The sequence below is a fragment of the Simochromis diagramma genome, unplaced genomic scaffold (genome assembly GCF_900408965.1).
Source record: "Simochromis diagramma unplaced genomic scaffold, fSimDia1.1 OVJJ01000802.1, whole genome shotgun sequence".
NCBI classification, from domain to species: Eukaryota; Metazoa; Chordata; class Actinopteri; order Cichliformes; family Cichlidae; genus Simochromis; species Simochromis diagramma.
In genome coordinates this window covers 14171564-14190574 of record NW_024387492.1, presented here as the reverse complement: position 1 = coordinate 14190574, position 19011 = coordinate 14171564, and the positions used below count along the sequence as shown (strand labels likewise).

The following is a 19011-nucleotide window of genomic DNA, read 5'->3' as shown; positions in this document are numbered from 1 at the left end:
GTGTGTGTGTGTGTGTGTGTGTGTGTGTGTGTTATATCTATTTGATTCCCTAACAGGTAATGTAAGTACCCAGGTAGTTCAGAGCTATTTCCCCCCTGGGACCTCTTCATCACAAATGTCTTTTGCGCTACCTCATCATCTCCCCGAGCACTGATTTTCTGTCTCTCCCTCGCTCTCTCTATCAACACACACTCCCTCCCACCAGGTAAATTAAGATTATTGGTTCTGAGGCGAAATAGTAATATCTGCGTGTCATCGCGGGTGTTTTTAATAATATCAGCAGGATTATATTGACAGAGAGGATTATATTATTTTACATGGAAGATTAGAAATCCTCAGAGGGGATGTGATATTGTAAATTGCTATTAACACTTAACGCCATCCCATCTTCCATTTAATTCACGTCTTCTTCCCAGCGTGCATTAGCATACTGTAATGGCTGGTGGTTTGCAGAAAATCCACCATCATCACTTTTTCAGTGGATACCGCTTGTTAAACACACCGTCGTGGTTTTGATAGGATCAGAATCCACATGTTGACAATCAGGTGTGAACATCTGGATTCTGTCTGGGGACAACAGCCTCATACAGGACACTCTTTTTCTGCGGCATAACCATAGTGATTCTCAAAAAGAGCAAAATCCGTCTCTGTGTTGGTAAGACTGCTCTGCTGAAGTGATATAAACCCACAGGCAGATTTTCTTTAAAGAATATTAAAAGAGGTTCAACGCCAGATTAAATGACTTTCCAAGAAAGACACTTTTTTTTATCGCCCAGAGAACTTTCGCTGCCTTTGTTCCGACTCAGCTTTTTAAGTTTATGGAGACATAACGAGGTTCTGACAGACAATTCAGCTCATGTAATTGTTACTGTAAGGAAGTTGTCTAGTCGCTTGTCCTCTGCCAACTAAAAGGGTAAGGCTACGTGTGATCAGAATGCAAGTCAAGGCCTAGGCTGGTGCTTTTTATGAAATATTAACACAAGGTGGTGCTCTTGTTCTCTGGAAAAGCCATTCCCAGCCCGATGCATGGCAAAAGGAGTCACTCCAGTTGAGGATTCAGCTATTTGACTAAGCACTTAGTAGCTAAATAAGAAATTAAGGTATATTTGTGGAAAATAAACATCACTTATTGGTCTAATTTCCATTCCTGCAACAATATTCTGCTTTTGCATATGCTGATCATGGTGTTCATGTCTAAGTTGTGATAAAATAGCTGATTTTATTTCAAATTTAAAGTTTCTATATCAATATTAGACGTTTTTTGTCATGTCCGCGAAGAAGCTGACCAAAAATTAAATGACTGCCACAAACAAAAGGGGAATTACGGAATGCCGTGATTATGTTAGATAAACAATACAGTGCCAATAAAGCATGAGGGGAAATAAAGTGTTTGCTTTCTCTTCCATTAAGTGGGCAGGGCTCAGTTTTAGGACACAGTGCGCGATCTGTCTCAGCCGGCACAGCCCTCGTTAAATCGTTTAGAAAATTGAACAGGGCCGTTTTAATGTGATTAAGGCGCAAATTGAGCGCACTACCCACCTCCTCCTCATAGCTCCTCTGCCTCTGGACAATGCAAATGTCAGGCGTGTGTAGTAGGAGCACAGAAGGAGAGGAGATGTGGGTGGCGTGCAGAGCTGCCCCTGTGTCCTTAAAGACAAAGTAAAATTGAAATTTTCAGACGACAGGGCCGGGCATGTGTGGCTCAGCAAGGCTGTGCTGGCACACAGAGAACGTGAGGAATGGACATGTTGTTAAGTGCATGTGAGAGTTTGTTTGTTTATTTGTTTGTTTGTTTTGTTAGGGGAGGGTGAAAAAACTAAAAGCGAAAGAATCTCATAGCCGTGACTAAAAAGACATCCCACCTCTCCCCTTGCTTCCCTCTTCCTTTTCTGTAGCCCTCTGTGGTCTCCTGGCCGTTCCCAAGTCATTTCAATCTAAATGCAAATTTCATCAACCTCCCACTAAAAAGACTGATATTAGTATCAAAGCCAGTGCGTTATGCCTGTGTCGTGTGGACATGTCACTCTCCATAGCATCTCCAGAGCGTAAACCTGACAATCTCCCTCTACTGCTGAGAGTGGATCTGTGCATTCTTTCTCTCTTTTCCTCACTGTTTATGCTCCCCTTCCCACTCAACAGCACACTCTCTGGCTATCATCTCGCCTTCCTGCCCAGTTTGATCCCTCAGTTTTCCCTTAAATTCGTCCTCCCACATCCCCTTATGTTTGGCCTTGTCTAACCTTTCTTTGAGAAGCCCTTCAAATAGAACCTCATTAGTCTTCCATATGTTGTGTTTTGCCTCCCCGAGCCCTCTTGCCCCTACTCTGCACTAAGCAGCTCACTGGGACTCTGCACATGCTCTCAGCAGCTCTCTCCCCTCTCTCATTCTTTGAGAATATCCAGCCTCAGTTTTCTTTCTCTCTCTATTGTTTCTGTATTTGCAGTCAGGTGAGGCGAGGTGTGGCTGTAGGGATGGAGGGATGGATGAAGAGGTCTGTGGATGGAGGGAGAGGATGGGTACACAGAGAGCAAGGGGTGTGGGGAGGCTGAGAGAGGAGGCAGAGCGCCCTGGGGAGGCTGCGCTCCAGGGATTGTTAACATGCAGGTTGCATATTTCTGAATTGCAGAGCAGCCTTATCTTGCCGTGCTGGGTCAGTGAAGCACTTCCCTCTCTCACTGAGTGCGCCGCATGCATATATGTGTGTGTGTGTGTGTGTGTGTGTGACTGTGTGTGCGCCCATGAATGCATGTCTGCATTTTGGAATGTGTGATTGCATGTGCACGTGCTTCGCTCATGTGCAAATGTGTATGCAGCTGTGCTGGAAACAGCAGCAAATGCGAAGCCCCGATGTGAAGGGATGCTCTGCTTCTCCCTCTCCCTCTCTCCCTTTCTCGCACTGCAGCAAGAAACACTCATCAAACTGCAACACGCATCTCACAGAAACCCTCAGATAAAGCAGTAGCAGCAGCAATATAGCCTGGGTTTCCTGTTAACACACAGACATGACACAGCGACAGCCAACAGCTTAACACTCTGCTCCCCAACTGGCTCTGCTCTCAGGTGGGCCACTGAGGTCTGCCAGATAAAAGCTTGCACTGCAGGGTATTAGGCGTTCTAGCCAGGGGGGTAGCTTTCTGTGTCGCTGCCGGCCCCCATTTAATACCTGTCTGACTGCCGGCCTGGTGTAAGTCAAGGATTTTGGCCTATGTGTCCTTGGGAGGTCAGGATCCGCTCAGGGCCATTTTGCATGCTGGGTCGACATCTTCAACATGTACGGGACTCCAAATGAGCCGTTCTGCTTAACATATTTGTCACGATCCCCTCCGTTTGTCACAGTGTAGCAGCAACTCTATTGTCACAGATATTGCTGTCGCCATTATCCAAGTAACACAGTGTCATTCAGAGGTCAGAGTTTACGCCGCAGGTTGTGTGTGAGAAGAGGATCATGTAACTGTAATGGTGGAGATGCCGTGACTACTACTGAATGTTCAATTAGTTCTGTCGCTCTTTTAAATGTGTTTTTTAGTCCAAAATTGATAGACAGTGGGTAGCGAGAAGCCTGCACACAGTAAAGCCTTTTCAACCTTCAACACATCTATGCATTATAGACCAGTTTGTTTCCTAAAACCAGAGAGTCTTTATGAACCACCTCAGTGAACATGATGTGTTTACCCATTGAGATCATGGTCCAATTAGAATTTATATCATTTTGTTTAATAAAAAAATATATATCTAAAACTTCCACAGACTGGCTGTTGATTCATTCCTTTGACAGCATGAGGGGCCCCTAAATATCCATGTATATCCACGTAAATGCCTTCTATCCAGCTCCTTCCAATTCTTCCCGCAAAATACACTGTCCCCTTAGATTAATAATTCTGAGAATGATTTTCTGTATTGAGTTGGGCATGACCAGCTCAATAGCTTTGTTTGATGCAGAAAATTTTGCCTAACATATATTTGAGGATGAAGATCACTGTATTTGACCATCTTTTCATGTAATTGTCTTGTTTGGAAGGCTATGAATAGGAGTTTCGTCATTTGGTTCATAATCAGAATCATTAAATTCAGAACTGATTTCAAGATGGTCTTCATCTCCTTATGCTTCCTCATCCTCTATGATCAAAGTGGAGTTCTAAAATGTATGTGTTTTTATTAGTATCTTAAATAAAGATTTTTTTTTTTATCTTTCTTTATTTTTCGAGAGAGTGAGAACCGTGATCAAAATAATCTCCACCATTAGGATCATCTCTGTTTCTCTTCTCTATCACTGCTAGATGCCAGTAGTGCGACTCATTTAAACTATAGTAGTTGGTTGTCTGTTTGGTCCCACGGTATTTGAAAAATTCATATCTGCATGACATTAAAACTACCCATTACTGTTAAATGCAAGTATGCTTAGAGTGTGCTGTAGAGTTTTTTATCGCATGGGAAGGCTAGACCAGATCAGCAGCAATGCCGCAACCCACCCCTGGGTCTCACACGGTGACTAAGTGGATGTGCATGTTATAGATTCAGGTTAAAATATGCTGCTTATAATAACCACACTTTGGATCTTAGCAACCAGCTTTGCTCTTGTTTTGGATGTGGCTCAAGGTTGAATAGAGCATGTACTTGTTGAGGATATAGCATAGCATGTCTGTGCTAAAATACATGTGTGCCCTGGGTCCTTGAGAAGCACTCTACCAGAGGCAAAGCTCACTGGTTTTTCCTCAGCTGGCCTCATTGTTGATCTCTGGCCCCTGCAAACGCATTAAAGCAATATTTGCCACATCCAGGCCAGTGTATTTTCTGAGAGGAGTCCTTTTCAGCCGCTGATATGGCTTAGCTTAAATCCCCTGGCCTTGTGACGACACACCAACGCAAATGGGCCAGACAGAGGAGGGTTCAGGATTTAGAAAGCCAAAGATGAGGAGGCTTCTAATTATGCTTCCTCTTCCCTGTCTCCTCAAATCATAAACAGCTCAGTCGTTAAATCACAAGCTTGAAATGATTTGGACTTCAGAAAAAAAAAATCACATACTCGTTCAAATTCTAGATTATATTTATGGTTTCATGTTGTTTGTGAAAACTGACCTTTTTGGGATTAAATATTGAAAAAGGTAGCATTTCCTCAATGTCGTGTGAAATGTTTGATGCTCTGTATTTCACCATTATACCCAGATTTGTAAAGATTTTACTTGTGAGCTGACAAATGTGAGACGTGTTTTTAATTGCTGTGTCACAAACAAGTGGACTAAAGGCACAATCTTCAAAATGTCAGTGTTTGTGACCACGCTTTTACTCCTAAACTGATTTCCAGGCCTCAGTCTGAGTTTTAACCCTAAATATAGGATCAATAATAATAATAATGATAATAATAAGTTATTTTCTGCCCATTAAAATATATTGCGCCTTATACTCCTGTCATTATTCTCATACCTACATCTATTTTACTAACACAAATTCTCCACCTTCCTCTCTTCATTGTTTCCTTTAAAAAAAATTTTTTTTGCATGCCTTCCCTTTCTGCATCATCTTCTGCATGGCTGCCTCATTTTTTTGACTGGCTTGGATGTGAGTCAGGGTTCCTGCGGTGAAATGGGAGACCATGCAGAGGTCACCGTGGGTGAGCGCCAAGACTCTACATGCAAGCCAGACAGGACGAGAGAAGCTGTGTGAAGAGAGTGTGCTGAATCCATTTTGGTGGTCATCTTTGAGGAGGAGGATGAAAGGTGGGGAGGGGGTACCTGGACCAGTGAAAGGGCTAACTGCTATGTTGCTTTGGTACCTGACAGATTGGCTGCTTAGCTTGTTGATTGACAAGCTAGCTGGCAGAACAAGGAGAGTCTGGGCTCACAGCTTTGCAGTACTGCCAGCAGGCATGGATGAGGCTCTGAGGTCCACCAAAGGCCGAGATGAGTAATAAGTCATGTAACTCTGGCTGCCATGAATTCTTCCTTCCCTGAAGCATCTTGACTTGGAAAAGAGGGAGGGGGAGGGGGATATTAGGAGGAAAGAGGCAAAAGATGATGAGAGGTGTGGGGCAAGAGGAAGATTAGGGAATATCTACATTATGGGGAAAGGAATTTTCATCCGTTTGGGGTGACATATGCTTCCATCTTTGTCCCCCACATGTGCATAAATGTGGACACACGTACAGGAGTCTTTACATTCATGTGTGATGCTTGAGCTTGAGGAGAGAGCGCTGTGCAGGAAGATGTCCAATCCGGTCAAGCTATGCCGCTGATCCCAGGCCGTTGACTCTGTTCCCAGGCCTTGTCAGGTCCAGCTTCTCTCCCTCTTTGGCCTCCTCTGAGTTTCTAAACCACCCCGAACCACAACACCCACGTTTAACTCTGTCACGGAGTTGACAGCTTGGCCCCAACAGCTCGCTAACCACATTACCTGAACTCACCACAGTCATTATCCTGCACCAGGCCCACTGAAGCTTGAAAGTCATTCCAGGTTCTCTGCTAGCAGAGGTTAATAGGTGTGTATGGACGTGAGATTACATCCCAAAGGCTGCATGGCATCTGGCAAATCCCAGAAATCAATTCTTTCCAGGGAACAGCTTGGAAGAACGGTTACCAGAGGGTATTTTTTTTCCTCTCTGTTCTTTATTATTCAGTTCATGTTTCCCAACTTGCACATCAGATTTAATGATAAAAGACACCCACAGGTGTCCAGAACATTGCTGTGCATCTCAAGACATAAAAGCATCAACAGCACACCTATGAACTTAACCCTAAATGCCCTTAAAATGGCTCTTAACTTTTTATTTCAGATTTGATTATGGGTTAATGTTTCTCAGGCTGACATTAAAATGGTGCTGGTAAAACGGTTCACTTTGAAACACCTATGAAGCAAGTCAAAGACAAAACTTCAACAGATAGGCATTTCTACTGAGTAGTCATGTCATGAATCTTTGCTAAGTAAAAAAAATATTATAATCACTAGAAGGCCATTGATTTGTCAGAGTGGACAAAAAACAGACATTTCTACATGTGCATATAAAAGAATCCCCCACTCACCCTGCAGGTGGTCTTTGTCCTTCAAGCTTGGGTTCTCTCCTGAAAGCCTGGGATCTTGAGAGTCCTGCGCAGTATATCAGCTGTTCCTAGGACTGGAATCTTCTGGACAGACAGACCCATTCTCCCAATTTGGGAGTCTCCGTCCGAGTGTTTCATTTGTCACTTTTGCCTTCACCTTCCACATCTTTCCTAGATCTCTATATTATATTATATTATATTATATTATATTATATTATATTATATTATATTATATTATATTATATTATATTATATTATATTATATTATATTATATTATATTATCCTTCATCCATCAGGGTCGCGGGAAGGCTTGAGCCTATCCCAGCTATCACAGGGTGAGAAGCGGGGTACACCCTGGACCACTTGCCCTCTGTCATGGGGCTACCACAGAGAAACAGACAACCATTCACTCTCACATTTTCAAAAGTCAACAACACTCTGCTGGCTTGATAATTGCAATTTCAAACCTCTTCTGGCATTAACATTAGAATAAAAATTGCGCGCTGGGAGCTTCATAGCATGGGTTTCCATGGCTGAGAACCTCCTCTAGGTGTAATGTGTAGGTGGCCGAATACTTTCATCCACATAGCTGGCATGGATCCAGCATTATTGAATTTTTTCCCCTGTCCCTTTCAAGGTTGTGTCCTTTTTAACACTAATTTTAGATACCCCACTGCAAGTCCTGTCCTGAACACCCTAATTTTGCATCTGCAATTTTATATGGACCTTAAATTTGCAAAGAGAGGAAACAGGAACCTCTCTGTCAAACTGACCTTACTGACATCACGATAATTGGAATTGGACCTTCTCTAGACCCAGAGACCAAAAAGACATTTTCAGTGGAGCGCCATTAGAATCATGCTCCTTGGGGTGATTTTGATACTCACAAGGGCATATACCATAAATTAGTCCCCGTCATGCACTGCCACCCAACTTACTAAATACACAGGCCATAACATTGTCTACATTTTGTGATTAGATGAGGACTTTTCAGAGCAAACTGAAAATACTACGCTGGCTGAAGGCCGTGTAATACTGCCCAAGGTGACCTATAAAGAGAAATCTGACAAATATAAATCAGGCGGCCAATGATTTTAGTTATTGTGGTTAGAATCATGGAGGTTTCTGATCTACCACCTATAGGTGTGATTAACTGTCAGGGCAATGCATTAATTGAAATATACATGTGACAAATTAACATTAAACTTTAAATCAGACAGTTCTGCATGGTCCTAAATATGATTCAGTGACTGTGGCATAAAATAAAATAATATCCATAAAGGCAAAATCTATTTGAACTTCCTTCTATTAGTCAATTAAAAATAAAGAAAATGAAAATTGTTGCCCTAATGCACAACCCAAATGAAACTGAGTGGTTGTGTATCATCTGAGGTTCTGCTTTACATAAAGTCCTATATACTCCCAATTTGCTTGAGACTGCTACTGTCAAACCAAATGTGTCCAGGATGTGATTTGGAAAGCCAGGTTTTTGGCCACAAAGAGTATGGTCGCTTACACAAACATTACATCACACTCCAAAAAATGAAATTGGGTGATTGTTACATGTACAAGATTCAAACTTGTAATTTGAACTAAATAATTTCATGTTTCTATGGTGAACATAATTAAATCATGTAGCATCTGCATGAAATTCAGCAACTTAATTTGTTGTTGAGATGACATGATACAATCTAGTAAGAGTGGTTAGTTGCCTGGACTCACGAAATTCACAAGATCACATTAGATGTCAAACTGCAGGAAAATCGCTGGAGTTTTAAGAGGCAAACAGCTACACCCACACCACGTGTATGCTATTGCTATTTATTGTGGTTTAGCCCAGCGGTCCCCAACCCCCGGGCCTCGTTTGGTACCGGGCCGCGAGAGTTGAGGCTCAGGTGTGAAATGTATGGTTTTCAGGGTTTTTATCGGTTTTCAGCGTTATTTTGTTATCGTTTTTATCGTTAACTCGGTTTTCCTGGGTCTTTTCACGTGTGTTATGAATAAATCTTCTTTTTTTCGGTACCGGTACTAGTTTTATTTTGTTGTATTTATCCGCAACACCTTAAAGGCCGGTCCGTGAAAATATTGTCGGGCATAAACCGGTCCGTGGCGCAAAAAAGGTTGGGGACCGCTGGTTTAGCCTGTCAAGGACAAAAACGTACAGAAAATTCTGCATCAAGCCCTGTAATCATAGCTTTCCTAGTTTTGTTAAGCCTGGATTGACAGCTTTGTGGCGTGATGGGTTGTGCTGTTGCCTCACAGCAAGAAGGACCTGGGTTCAGATCCACAATCTGGTTGGTTTGCTGTGTGTAATTAGAGTTAGTTTAAATGATGATTCTAAATTACCCATGAATATAAGTGCAAATGATTATTTGTCTCTATGAAATCATCAACCTGCATGGTCATTAAGCAAGACTAGCAGTAACTGCCTTGATTAACAAAGTAGTTGTTCAAACAATAAGATTTCATTGCTTTTTCCTGAAGTTTTTAACTTGTGTAGAATCAATTAAAATAAATTTTACTCTGCATACTTAAATAAATCACTTCAAGGCAATGTAAGTATATTACGTTAATCCAACGTAATGTGATTACATCAAACCACCAAATGCCAAATGTGTTGGTTTGACATGGTCAAAAATGGGTTATTGTACTTGGTTAAATCACGTGGAAATAGGTGCCATGATTAACTTGTGTTTATCCAACAACTGATTTTTTTTGAGTGCAGGCGTGTCACTACGAATAGAGATGGATGGATGTATTACCTTCCCTTCCACACGGTGTAGCTGAGACAAAATGAAGGCCGGGCTAGATACTTCACAGAATAACACATTTTATGGTTGTATTTAAGTGGCTTCAGTTAAATCTGAAAATGGATTCTGCATACAAAACGGGATTTCTAGATACATGGTATTTTATTTATTTATTAACTCCGTCATGTAGCAGAGGTCCTTTCTTAAACTTCCAAAAGTCCAAGCTGACTGATTATCACAAGGTGAACTCATTAACAAGCGTTTTGGGTTTTGTTTGGGTTTTTTTTTATTAGTATTCTGCTTTAAGGGCAGAAAATCTCTACGCTTAACTCCTTTGCATTAGGAGCCAATTATACAGCTGAAAAAAAAATGACCCAGGGTAGTTTGGTGTCCAAGGTTGTTTGTGCTGACATTCTGCTTTTCAAATGCCAGTCTGTTAATTATGCAAATGGACCACAGGGCCTCTGTTCAACATATACATAGGCCCCCTTCATGTGTTCACAGTACCATATACCGTGTGAGTTATTAGAGTCAGCCGTCTCTTTTCCTAGATACAATAAAAACTGAAATATGAACAAGGCTCCTTCAGCTGCAGCGAGCCTCCCTTTCCAGTGTCCCTCTCAGACTTTCAGGCCCTCGCTCTCCTCCCCTGTCCTCTTTTTCCTTGTGGTGCAGTTCTTTGCACAGCGATGCTATGCGACACCGGCCAGCTTTAGAGGAGGCGAGTCCACATTGCATTAATTCTGTGCAGAGCGAAATCCAGTATCAGATGTAATGGGTTTGAATCCAAAGCCCTGGAGCAATGTTCTGTGCTGCTGTAATGGTGGTGAGAGTAGGCAGAGATCCTGCACTCATCAGAATGGTGCCTAACACACACACACACACACACAAACACACACTCACTCTCTCTTTCTCTCCCAATCTATCTCTCTCATTCTCATGTTTTCTCTCTTGTTCTTCCCATTTTCCACTCCTCCCTTAATTTCTCTCCCTTCACTGGAGCAGACCAGAGGTGTACACCACCCTGCCTCTTACTCGTCCCAACCTCCTTGCCATGTTGTTGCCTAATTACTGTCTCTAAACAAGGGTTTTGTCCCCAGCAGTCCTCAATTAAATGTCTGCTGCTCATCCGCAGATGGATAATTGTTTTGGGGGGATTTTTCCCCTTCCTCGCTGTCTTCCCCTTTTTCAGCTCAGGCCACATTTAGTCAGGTATTCTGCAGAAGGCATCAGGGAATAATGCTAAAAAAGCCCGAAGGTAAGTTTCCCTTTTCTTGTTTACTTTTTTCCACCTCTTATTTTAATTAAGGAACAGCATCCCACCGTGAGCAGGGGAACATTTCCAAGATGACATATGATTGGTGCAGGGAGTTAGAGTCAAACTGCCTGCTCCAAAAAATGCAAGTGACATAAATCCATGAAGTCTTTCTCAAAAGAAAAAAAAAAGAAGAAAGACTGAACTTTGACTAATCAAACACACATTTGGTTTTAAATGAAATATTTGACCTATATTAAATGATGAGGTACATCGCCATAAAGTGGTGTTTAACTTTGTGGAACCCTGTAAAACTTGCAGCTGCACGCTTTATCGTGCATGTAACAACTTCAGCCTGCTGTTTTCTTTTTAGGAATGGGGGCAGGCTTGGGATCATTGGAGTGGAAGTAAAGCTTTACGGCTCTTTGGTGACAACATCCTGCATGTTTTATGGCATTGGAAGTATCTGTTACTTTTTCCAGCCATTTCACCAGTCCAGAGACTTTGGGGAAATTATGAAATCAAAATAACAAAGGGCATTTATGCAGAAATATGTCCTTGTTTGTCTCTGAGGTTGAGTAGGTTATCCTCTTTATGCTGTGTTTGCATTTACAACAGCTAAATTTGCTTTCCGTAGTTTTGTGGGAGATTCCCCTGCCAGAGTCCCCAGCAGCCTAAAGACAGAGTTTAAGTGCCTCTAATGCTGTAAAACACAAACACCCAGAACAGGCGGCTGTCCTCTGGCTGCACCCCTTTCTCTTCTTTCTATCTTGGGAAAACAAGGGGATTCCCTGCGCTCACCACAAAGATGAGGATGCATATGTTTACGGCTCTCTCTGTCTTCCGAGGCTCCGCTTTTTATTGTGATGGATGGTGAAGCAAAAGGGGAGAGCGATGGCCCTTGCCTCCCCGTCACCTAGCCATGAACAGCGAGCAGCTCGACCGACAGTGAGGTAATTACACCATCATTATAACACGCACTTGTGCACAAGCATACTTATTTGCACACTACATAAACACAGTCCTCTACACACCAGATGGGGTCCCCAATGTCTTCAGCCTGATGACTCCCTCCCTCCCCTCCTCTGTACATCTCTCCTCTACTATCTTTTTTTCTCAGTTTCCCTCTCTATGCCAACTAGGGAATTCCAGCCTTCCAGGAAAGCTTGCCAGCTCTGGACCACAGAGTGTGTCTGCGAATATTTGTGTATGTGTGTGTGTGAGAGAGCAAGAGAAAGAGAGAGGCACCGTCTGTTTGCATTGTATGTGCACATATGCACAGTTCATCTGGGCATGCTAATCCTCACTATTAACAATTGGTAAGTATTTAACACTGGTGTCTCACTGACAAGCTGACAGATGTGTAAGCTTTTGTGATGCTGTGCTGGAGGGAAGAATACCGGACATCTGTATTATCGCACTTTACCTTATAATATAAAGCACCTAGAGGCAACTGCTGTTGTGATGTGGCGCTATATAAATAAAATTTCATTGAATTGAATCGAATTGAACATGTTTTTCAGCGTTTCTAAAAGAAAGTCAAAAAAGCATTGACTCTTTCTTTTTTTCCCCTCCCTTTTTTCTCTGTGTGTTGGTGTACTACGTTGTTCTGTCTGTGAATCTTGGGTGTGGCCTTCTCCAGACCCTCGCTTCATTCAGGTTCTCATCACTCTTCTGTAAATCGTACCACCTCTTTGATGTATTCATTTCAAAGAAGACTATTTCCAGTGCTTTGCATTTTGGGGTAAATAGTTTTGAATTTGTCTGTCAGTAATAATAAAAGGATTGCACCGGTTTTATTTGTATATTGTATATGTAAGGTTTTTGACTGTGTGCATAGTTTTTTTTGTTTTGTTTTGTTTTCTTGTTTTTTAAAGAAAAAGTACATGAAGATGCGTGGTATGTATTCCATGGCCTTAATAAATGTGAATTTAAAGAGAGAAAAAACAGGACCGGGAGCATTTAGCTCAGACAGGTTATGTAGCTGGTATCCAACTGAGGTATGCGGTGCAGGGTAACAGTGCACAACAGGACATCAAACTTCCAGGGAAGATCAGCAAGGCGTTCAATAAGCCCTTGAATGTCTTGTTTCATGTCCTTGTCAGAGCACCCCTGATGCTTCGCTGTGTAACCGATGAGTAAGAAAAGAGTGGAAATTGTGCCATGCACTTGGTTGGGTCATTGGACAGGAATATGGCAACACTGATAAAAAATCTAGAGGAGCTGTCCCATTTCTTCCCCCTTTAGTGTGCTCATATACCTGTGCTGATGAATTATGATAGATCCCCCCCCCCCCCTCCAATGACAATAAACAAGAGAAATTATACACCATGGAAGCATGAGGCCAGTCTATAAATAGCAGCGGTGCTTTTTTGCCCGGGGATGTAGTTGCATTTTTACAGGTCAAACTGTGATCTCCTCTTAAGCCTTTGCATTGAGACACAGCCGCAACATCTCTAGAGTGTTGACCTTGCTGTTTGAGGGCCCCCCTTTAATCTAATAAAGCAGGCGGCATCTTAAAAAGGAAGACCTGGACGGAGGAAGGGGCTTAATTGGGTTTTCAGATCGTAGAAAGGATGCTGTTATTAATCACGTTTTAGGGTCCATGAAGCCTTCCTAGCTCCGAAGGATGCATGACATATAAACTGAGTGACGTCTGCAGACGTAACTGCTGTTAATCAGTCTCCCTAAAAGCCTTCTCAGAAAATAATGGTCTCCATAAGAAATAATCTAGGATCCACACTACAACCGTGGCTGGCGGCCAGCAGAGTGATGTGTGCGGTTTAAACGGCCCCCGCATCCTGCCCGCTTATCTGTAGGTGTCCCGATGATCGCTCGGCGTTCTACTCCTCTCGTCTATTTTTTTTTTTTTTTTTTTTTTTTTTTTTTTTTGCTGTATCCCAGCCCTCCTCCAGAGCTTCCTCCTCCTCCTCCTCTTCCTCCTCCTCCCCTCCCTCTCCCGACTAAGTTCGATGCGATCGGCTCTGGGCCCTGCCGTGAGTTCTCGGTGCGGGCGACAGCGCTGCTGAACATGGCGTCAGACGGGATGATTTTAACGAACCACGACCACCAAATCCGGGTCGGAGTCTTGACAGGTAAACGCAGAAATGTCCATCGCCCGTTTCATCTTTCGCTCATGTTTCTGTGAATTCATTTCCGCCGGCTGTCGGCCCGGTTCTTCATACGTGTCGGCTGGCTTTGCTTGGCGGCGGCGGCGGCTCTGAGTCTCTCGCTGATTTTTTTTTCAGCCTCTTGAAGGCGACGCTGATTTAAAGCCGGGTCTTGGGTTTTTTTTCCCCCCTCTCTCCTCTCTTACCGGTATGCATGACAACCAGTGCTAATGTGGTAAATGTGGGCTCTGCATTGGCGTGTGTAGATTTCTTGTCGAGCCGTTTTCCCTGCTGCTGATGCTGAAGAAGAAGAAGCGCTCAGTTTGTGCATTGAATAATTCATGCCCCTATCTGCTTGTCAAAGCTGAGAATTACAGCTGGCCGTGTGTTGTGTCGATACTGAAGATGCTCAGCCTCTATGTTGCATTACGGACACCCAACTGACCACAGCATTTTTTTAAGTGCTGCTCACGACAGTTGCTGAAGGTGGATGTGGTGGTGATGATGATGAGCGCATCTCTGGCCTATTTAGAGCAGTGGCTGATGTGAGAAATTCAGTGAAATGAGTGTTAGACGGCTCACTGGGGGTTATTTTGTGAATGACATTGCCGACCGAGAAGTTTGGGCTGTATGATAACAGCTCTGGCTCGGTTTGGTAGGGCTGAACACACCGGTGAATCCCGACATTCCTCTGAACGCAGAGCGATGACGGCGCGTCTCTCGCTTACCAACACTAGAAACGTTCTGCGTTTAGATGCGATGTGAGGCTATGAGACGGCGGATGGTGTTGGATCTGGTCGCCGCCGGCCTTCATTTTACCCATATCTGTCACGCGCGCGCGCGTGTGTGTTAGACTGCTGCTTTGTCATGTTTCAAATCGGTAAAGCATAAGGCGAGGCGAAAATCAGCAGTTGTGGTCATGATCGGAAAGTAAATGAAACAGATTTGCTTTTTTTTAGTGATATGGAGCGAGGGAGGGAGGGATGGAGACGATATCGGTGCTGGTAGTGGGAGCATGATAAAGGCTGTGCAAAGGAATACCCCCCCCTCCACTCCCCCCCTCCAACCTTCCCCCCTCACCCCCTCCCTTTCCCTCTCTCTTCCTCTCCGTGTCCATGAGGCTGGATCGATCAATATTTCATGAAAAGCCGTGATCTCTCTCACACACATACGGTATTCCTCCGTATGGAAATCCAGTACGGAGGAGGTAGTAGGCGGTTTGCAGCGATGGAGGAATGACTGTGTAGACCCTCTGCTGAAATCTGCCAGGGAAACCCCCTCCATCACCAACAACAACACCACCACCACAACCACTCGTCTCCATCTCCATCCCTCCTCCTCCTCTCCCTCCTTCTCTCCTAGCGCTGGAGGAAAGAGGCAACGCGCTGTCCGTGGTGCTGAAATCCAAGCGTCACTCACAAATCAGTGCGGTACTGACCCTACCACAGTAAATACTGCATGAGGTAGATACAGCCGGGAATGTAGCGGAGGATAAACGCATCCCAAGCCACTTTGATTTCTCTTCTTATCTACATCATCGTTTTTGGGCTGTATGATGGGGAGTTCCAAAGAGAAATAGTCATCAGCTGATGAGGATTTGGCATTAAAATTGGAAGTAAGCTTTTCTTGTGGATTCTGATTATGTTGGTGGCTGTTAGGTGGCTTATGTTCATCACCAACTGGAGGTCAAAGGATACTCATCCCTTTTTCATTTTTTTTAAACTGACATTAAGGCCCACGCCACATTAGAGGCGGTTAATTTCTGTGTGTGTCATCAGTCACTTAAATCCCCAACTGTATCCCCAGCAAACTGACAGATTGCCAGTTTGATCTTGCTGTGCAGTGTTGACAATTCCCGCATACATATGCCGGTGTTGAGACGCACAGAGACACAACCGACAGCTTATTTGTCTTTTTGATGTATTTGTGTGTGCATATGGAAAAGGAAGGCTCGCACTGTCAGGTGAAACAAAGCATCAAAGGCGTGAGGGGAAAATCCTGCAGGAAATGGTGCACAATGGCATTAAGTTCCCATGTTGTACCTGACCCTTGGTCTTTTAAGACTCTAATCATGCTAGGATTACTACAATAACCTCTGCGTGTTTTGTTTTGGGTGGGTTTTTTTCTCCTTTTGGGGAATTTACTGAGAGATGATGTATTTTGACAGCAAAAAAAAAACTCCCCTGCTGTGATGCCAGAAAGAAGCAAAGCATTCAGGTTGACTGAATCTCTCTTACAACTCAGAACCTTGTTGCTAAGCCTCAGTCTTCTACATCGACAGTGTTCATTCCGAGTCTGCTATGGTATGGGCCGTGTGTGTGAGCAGAATGCTAATGGAGTCTGGAGCGTTGCTCAATCTCCTTTTCTGCCAGGGTCAAAGGTCACCCGTCCACTCCTGCATTCAGTCACCAGGGAGCAGATGAGACCTTGGCTCACCCTCCTCCATCACTTAGCCCCACATCTCTTTAGACAGGTGACAGAGCCCAGGGGACATCTCTGTTTAGACCCTGGACACAGTGCAGGAGAGGTGAGCTGGCATCTCCAAGTGTGTGTGTGTGTGTGTGTGTGTGTGTATGTATTAGAGAGAAAGAGAGAGGGGGGGGGGGAAGTAATGTATGTATTTTGTTGAACGTTTGAAGAAGAGGTGGGGTTTATTTGTGAGGAGAGGGAGGTAGAAAACTGGATAATTGGGGTGAACATGCTGTCACTTGTCAAAGATATCACATTGAAAATATGAGCTTTGTTAGGAGTGGATGAAAGCTTCTCACGCTGAGCTCAACCTTTGTGTGTGCTTGTATTATTTTTTTGCGTCTACCTGTATGTAAGTGCTTGTGTGGTTGTGTATTTTTATGCATGATTGCTCAGTGGCTACTTTCGAACTGTCTGTGTTTCTTCCACTTTACCGTGAATTTTAATTGTCCTATGCCTCCCACCCTGGGCCTGCCTCAGGGTCTGAGCACTCATCTACACACTCACTTCCTGTGAGTGTGTACTTGTTTGTTGCATATGCATTTGCGTGCTCCATTCAAACACTCACATGTCATATATTTCTTGCTAAATTAGTGGTCTGACTTGGCATGATGTATATTATGCATTTACAAAATGTACTTTGTATAAAAATTTGGCAAAAATTTTGACTATTCTATGACATCTCGCCTTGTGAGGTCCAGGTTCGCTAATACTAACTACATGATAATTTGCACTCCAGTTTTTGTCTGAATTGTGTGTGTATGTGTGTGTCCTTTGCATGCACAGTATGTGCATTTGCATGTGACTCCGCTTTGCTCTTCATCTTTGTGTAGTAATACCAAGCTCTGGCTGGGAAACACAGCTTCCAAATCCCCCCAGCCCCAAATATAGCCTCTGTATGCATACCTCCCATGATCACGCACACTGAGAGAGTGTGTAAGAGAGAGACTGAGTGAGAAAGAGAGAGCAGCAAAAGGCATTCAGTGGCTTTTAATCTGTGCAAAGCTGGCACGTATGTGTGGGACCATACAGTATTATTACACGGCAGCGCCCCGTGCAAACGCCACGGATGCTCTTGGATGTGTGGCTTGATTCGCAGCCCACTGAAAACTCCATTGATGGTGGATGTTGTGTGTGGGTTAACGCTAGCCTTTCCTCAAAGAGACTTGGACACAACCTAACCACCAAGCTTCCGACGAAGAGCCGAGGCAGGAAAGCTCCACTGTGCGACAGTCAGCACATGTTTTTCCCTCTCCGATCTCCTTGTACCCCTTTCTCGGTCTTGTCTCCACCTCCCCACCCCACACATATTTTTTTTTCTCTTTTTCTATCTTCCTTGGTTTTAAGAACTCAGAGAGGCTCAGGGACATGTGGGCATCTCTCCAAACTTACATGTCTATCAGAAAGACATGAACTGACAGCAGGCAAGCTTCCCAAAACAACCACATTTAGATCACGCTCTCCATTCCTCTCTTAAGTAGAACTAATTCTGTGAATCTCATCAGAATGAATGAATGAAGCATTCATTTGGAAAGGATGGTGGTCTTTTTTTTTTTAATCATATGAAGTCTGCATTTTATTACTGAGTTAAAGACCCAACATGCTGTCCTAGAAATGAGACAGAGCAACAAAAAAAGAAATAGGAGAGTAAAATAATTATTTTTTGAACATATATGTATTTCCCCTGCTTATTGAACAGTGCCCCAAAATTTTCAACCACAAAAATTTTGCATTAGTTCCCTTCAGCCTTAATGTATTTTGCTCGTGTGCAAGTGTGCAGGCTCACGGGATTGCGGAGATGTAAGTGTACCTTCTTGTGTGTGTACTTGTCTGGCTGCAGATGGGATAATAACTATTTAATCAGCTTTTCCACATAATTTAATCTCTGGAGTTTATCCCAAACTCACCTTAACAACTTAGGTGCTAAAGAGGCTCTCAAGAGTAACAGGAGTCAAGTCAGCAAGAGGTGGCGCAGCTTGCCAGCGTACCTTGACCAAAATGCTATCGGGTGTCACCAAACAACACGGGTGTGTGCCAAATAATGGAGCAATTTCCTCTTAGTGTCTATTTATGACTCAACAAAGCAAAGTGCAGTTTTTGGCATTGTGGCCATTCCCATCTTGGGCTTTTTTTTTAGAGCCAACAGTGACGGCATTTAGACAATATGGTCATTATTATTGCTGCATTAATTGGCAAGCTACAGGGAGGTTGGCAAACTGTATCCATAAATAGTAGGATTGAATCACACAGATACCTGATATTTAGTGTTAAATAACATATAAATAAAATGTACAAGTTGGCAAACCAAAACAAGGAACACATGTTCTGCATGGTCTGTTTTTACAATTAACTGCAAGCCCTGTAATTCATCTTTCATTAAGTGCAGCAGCAGCA

The 19011-nt window shown here is 43.4% G+C and overlaps 1 protein-coding gene across 3 annotated transcripts in view; it reads left to right on the top strand.

The window, feature by feature from the left end:
• The first annotated feature begins 14005 nt into the window (after positions 1-14005).
• The window catches only part of gphnb (gephyrin b), a 111565-nt gene continuing 106559 nt past the window's right edge, over positions 14006-19011 (top strand). For all 3 annotated transcript variants that reach the window (XM_040017568.1, XM_040017571.1, XM_040017569.1), the window contains exon 1: positions 14006-14133. In XM_040017568.1, coding sequence (XP_039873502.1) covers positions 14070-14133 — 64 coding nt within the window. In that variant the 5' untranslated portion in view covers positions 14006-14069. The remainder of the gene's footprint in view (positions 14134-19011) is intronic.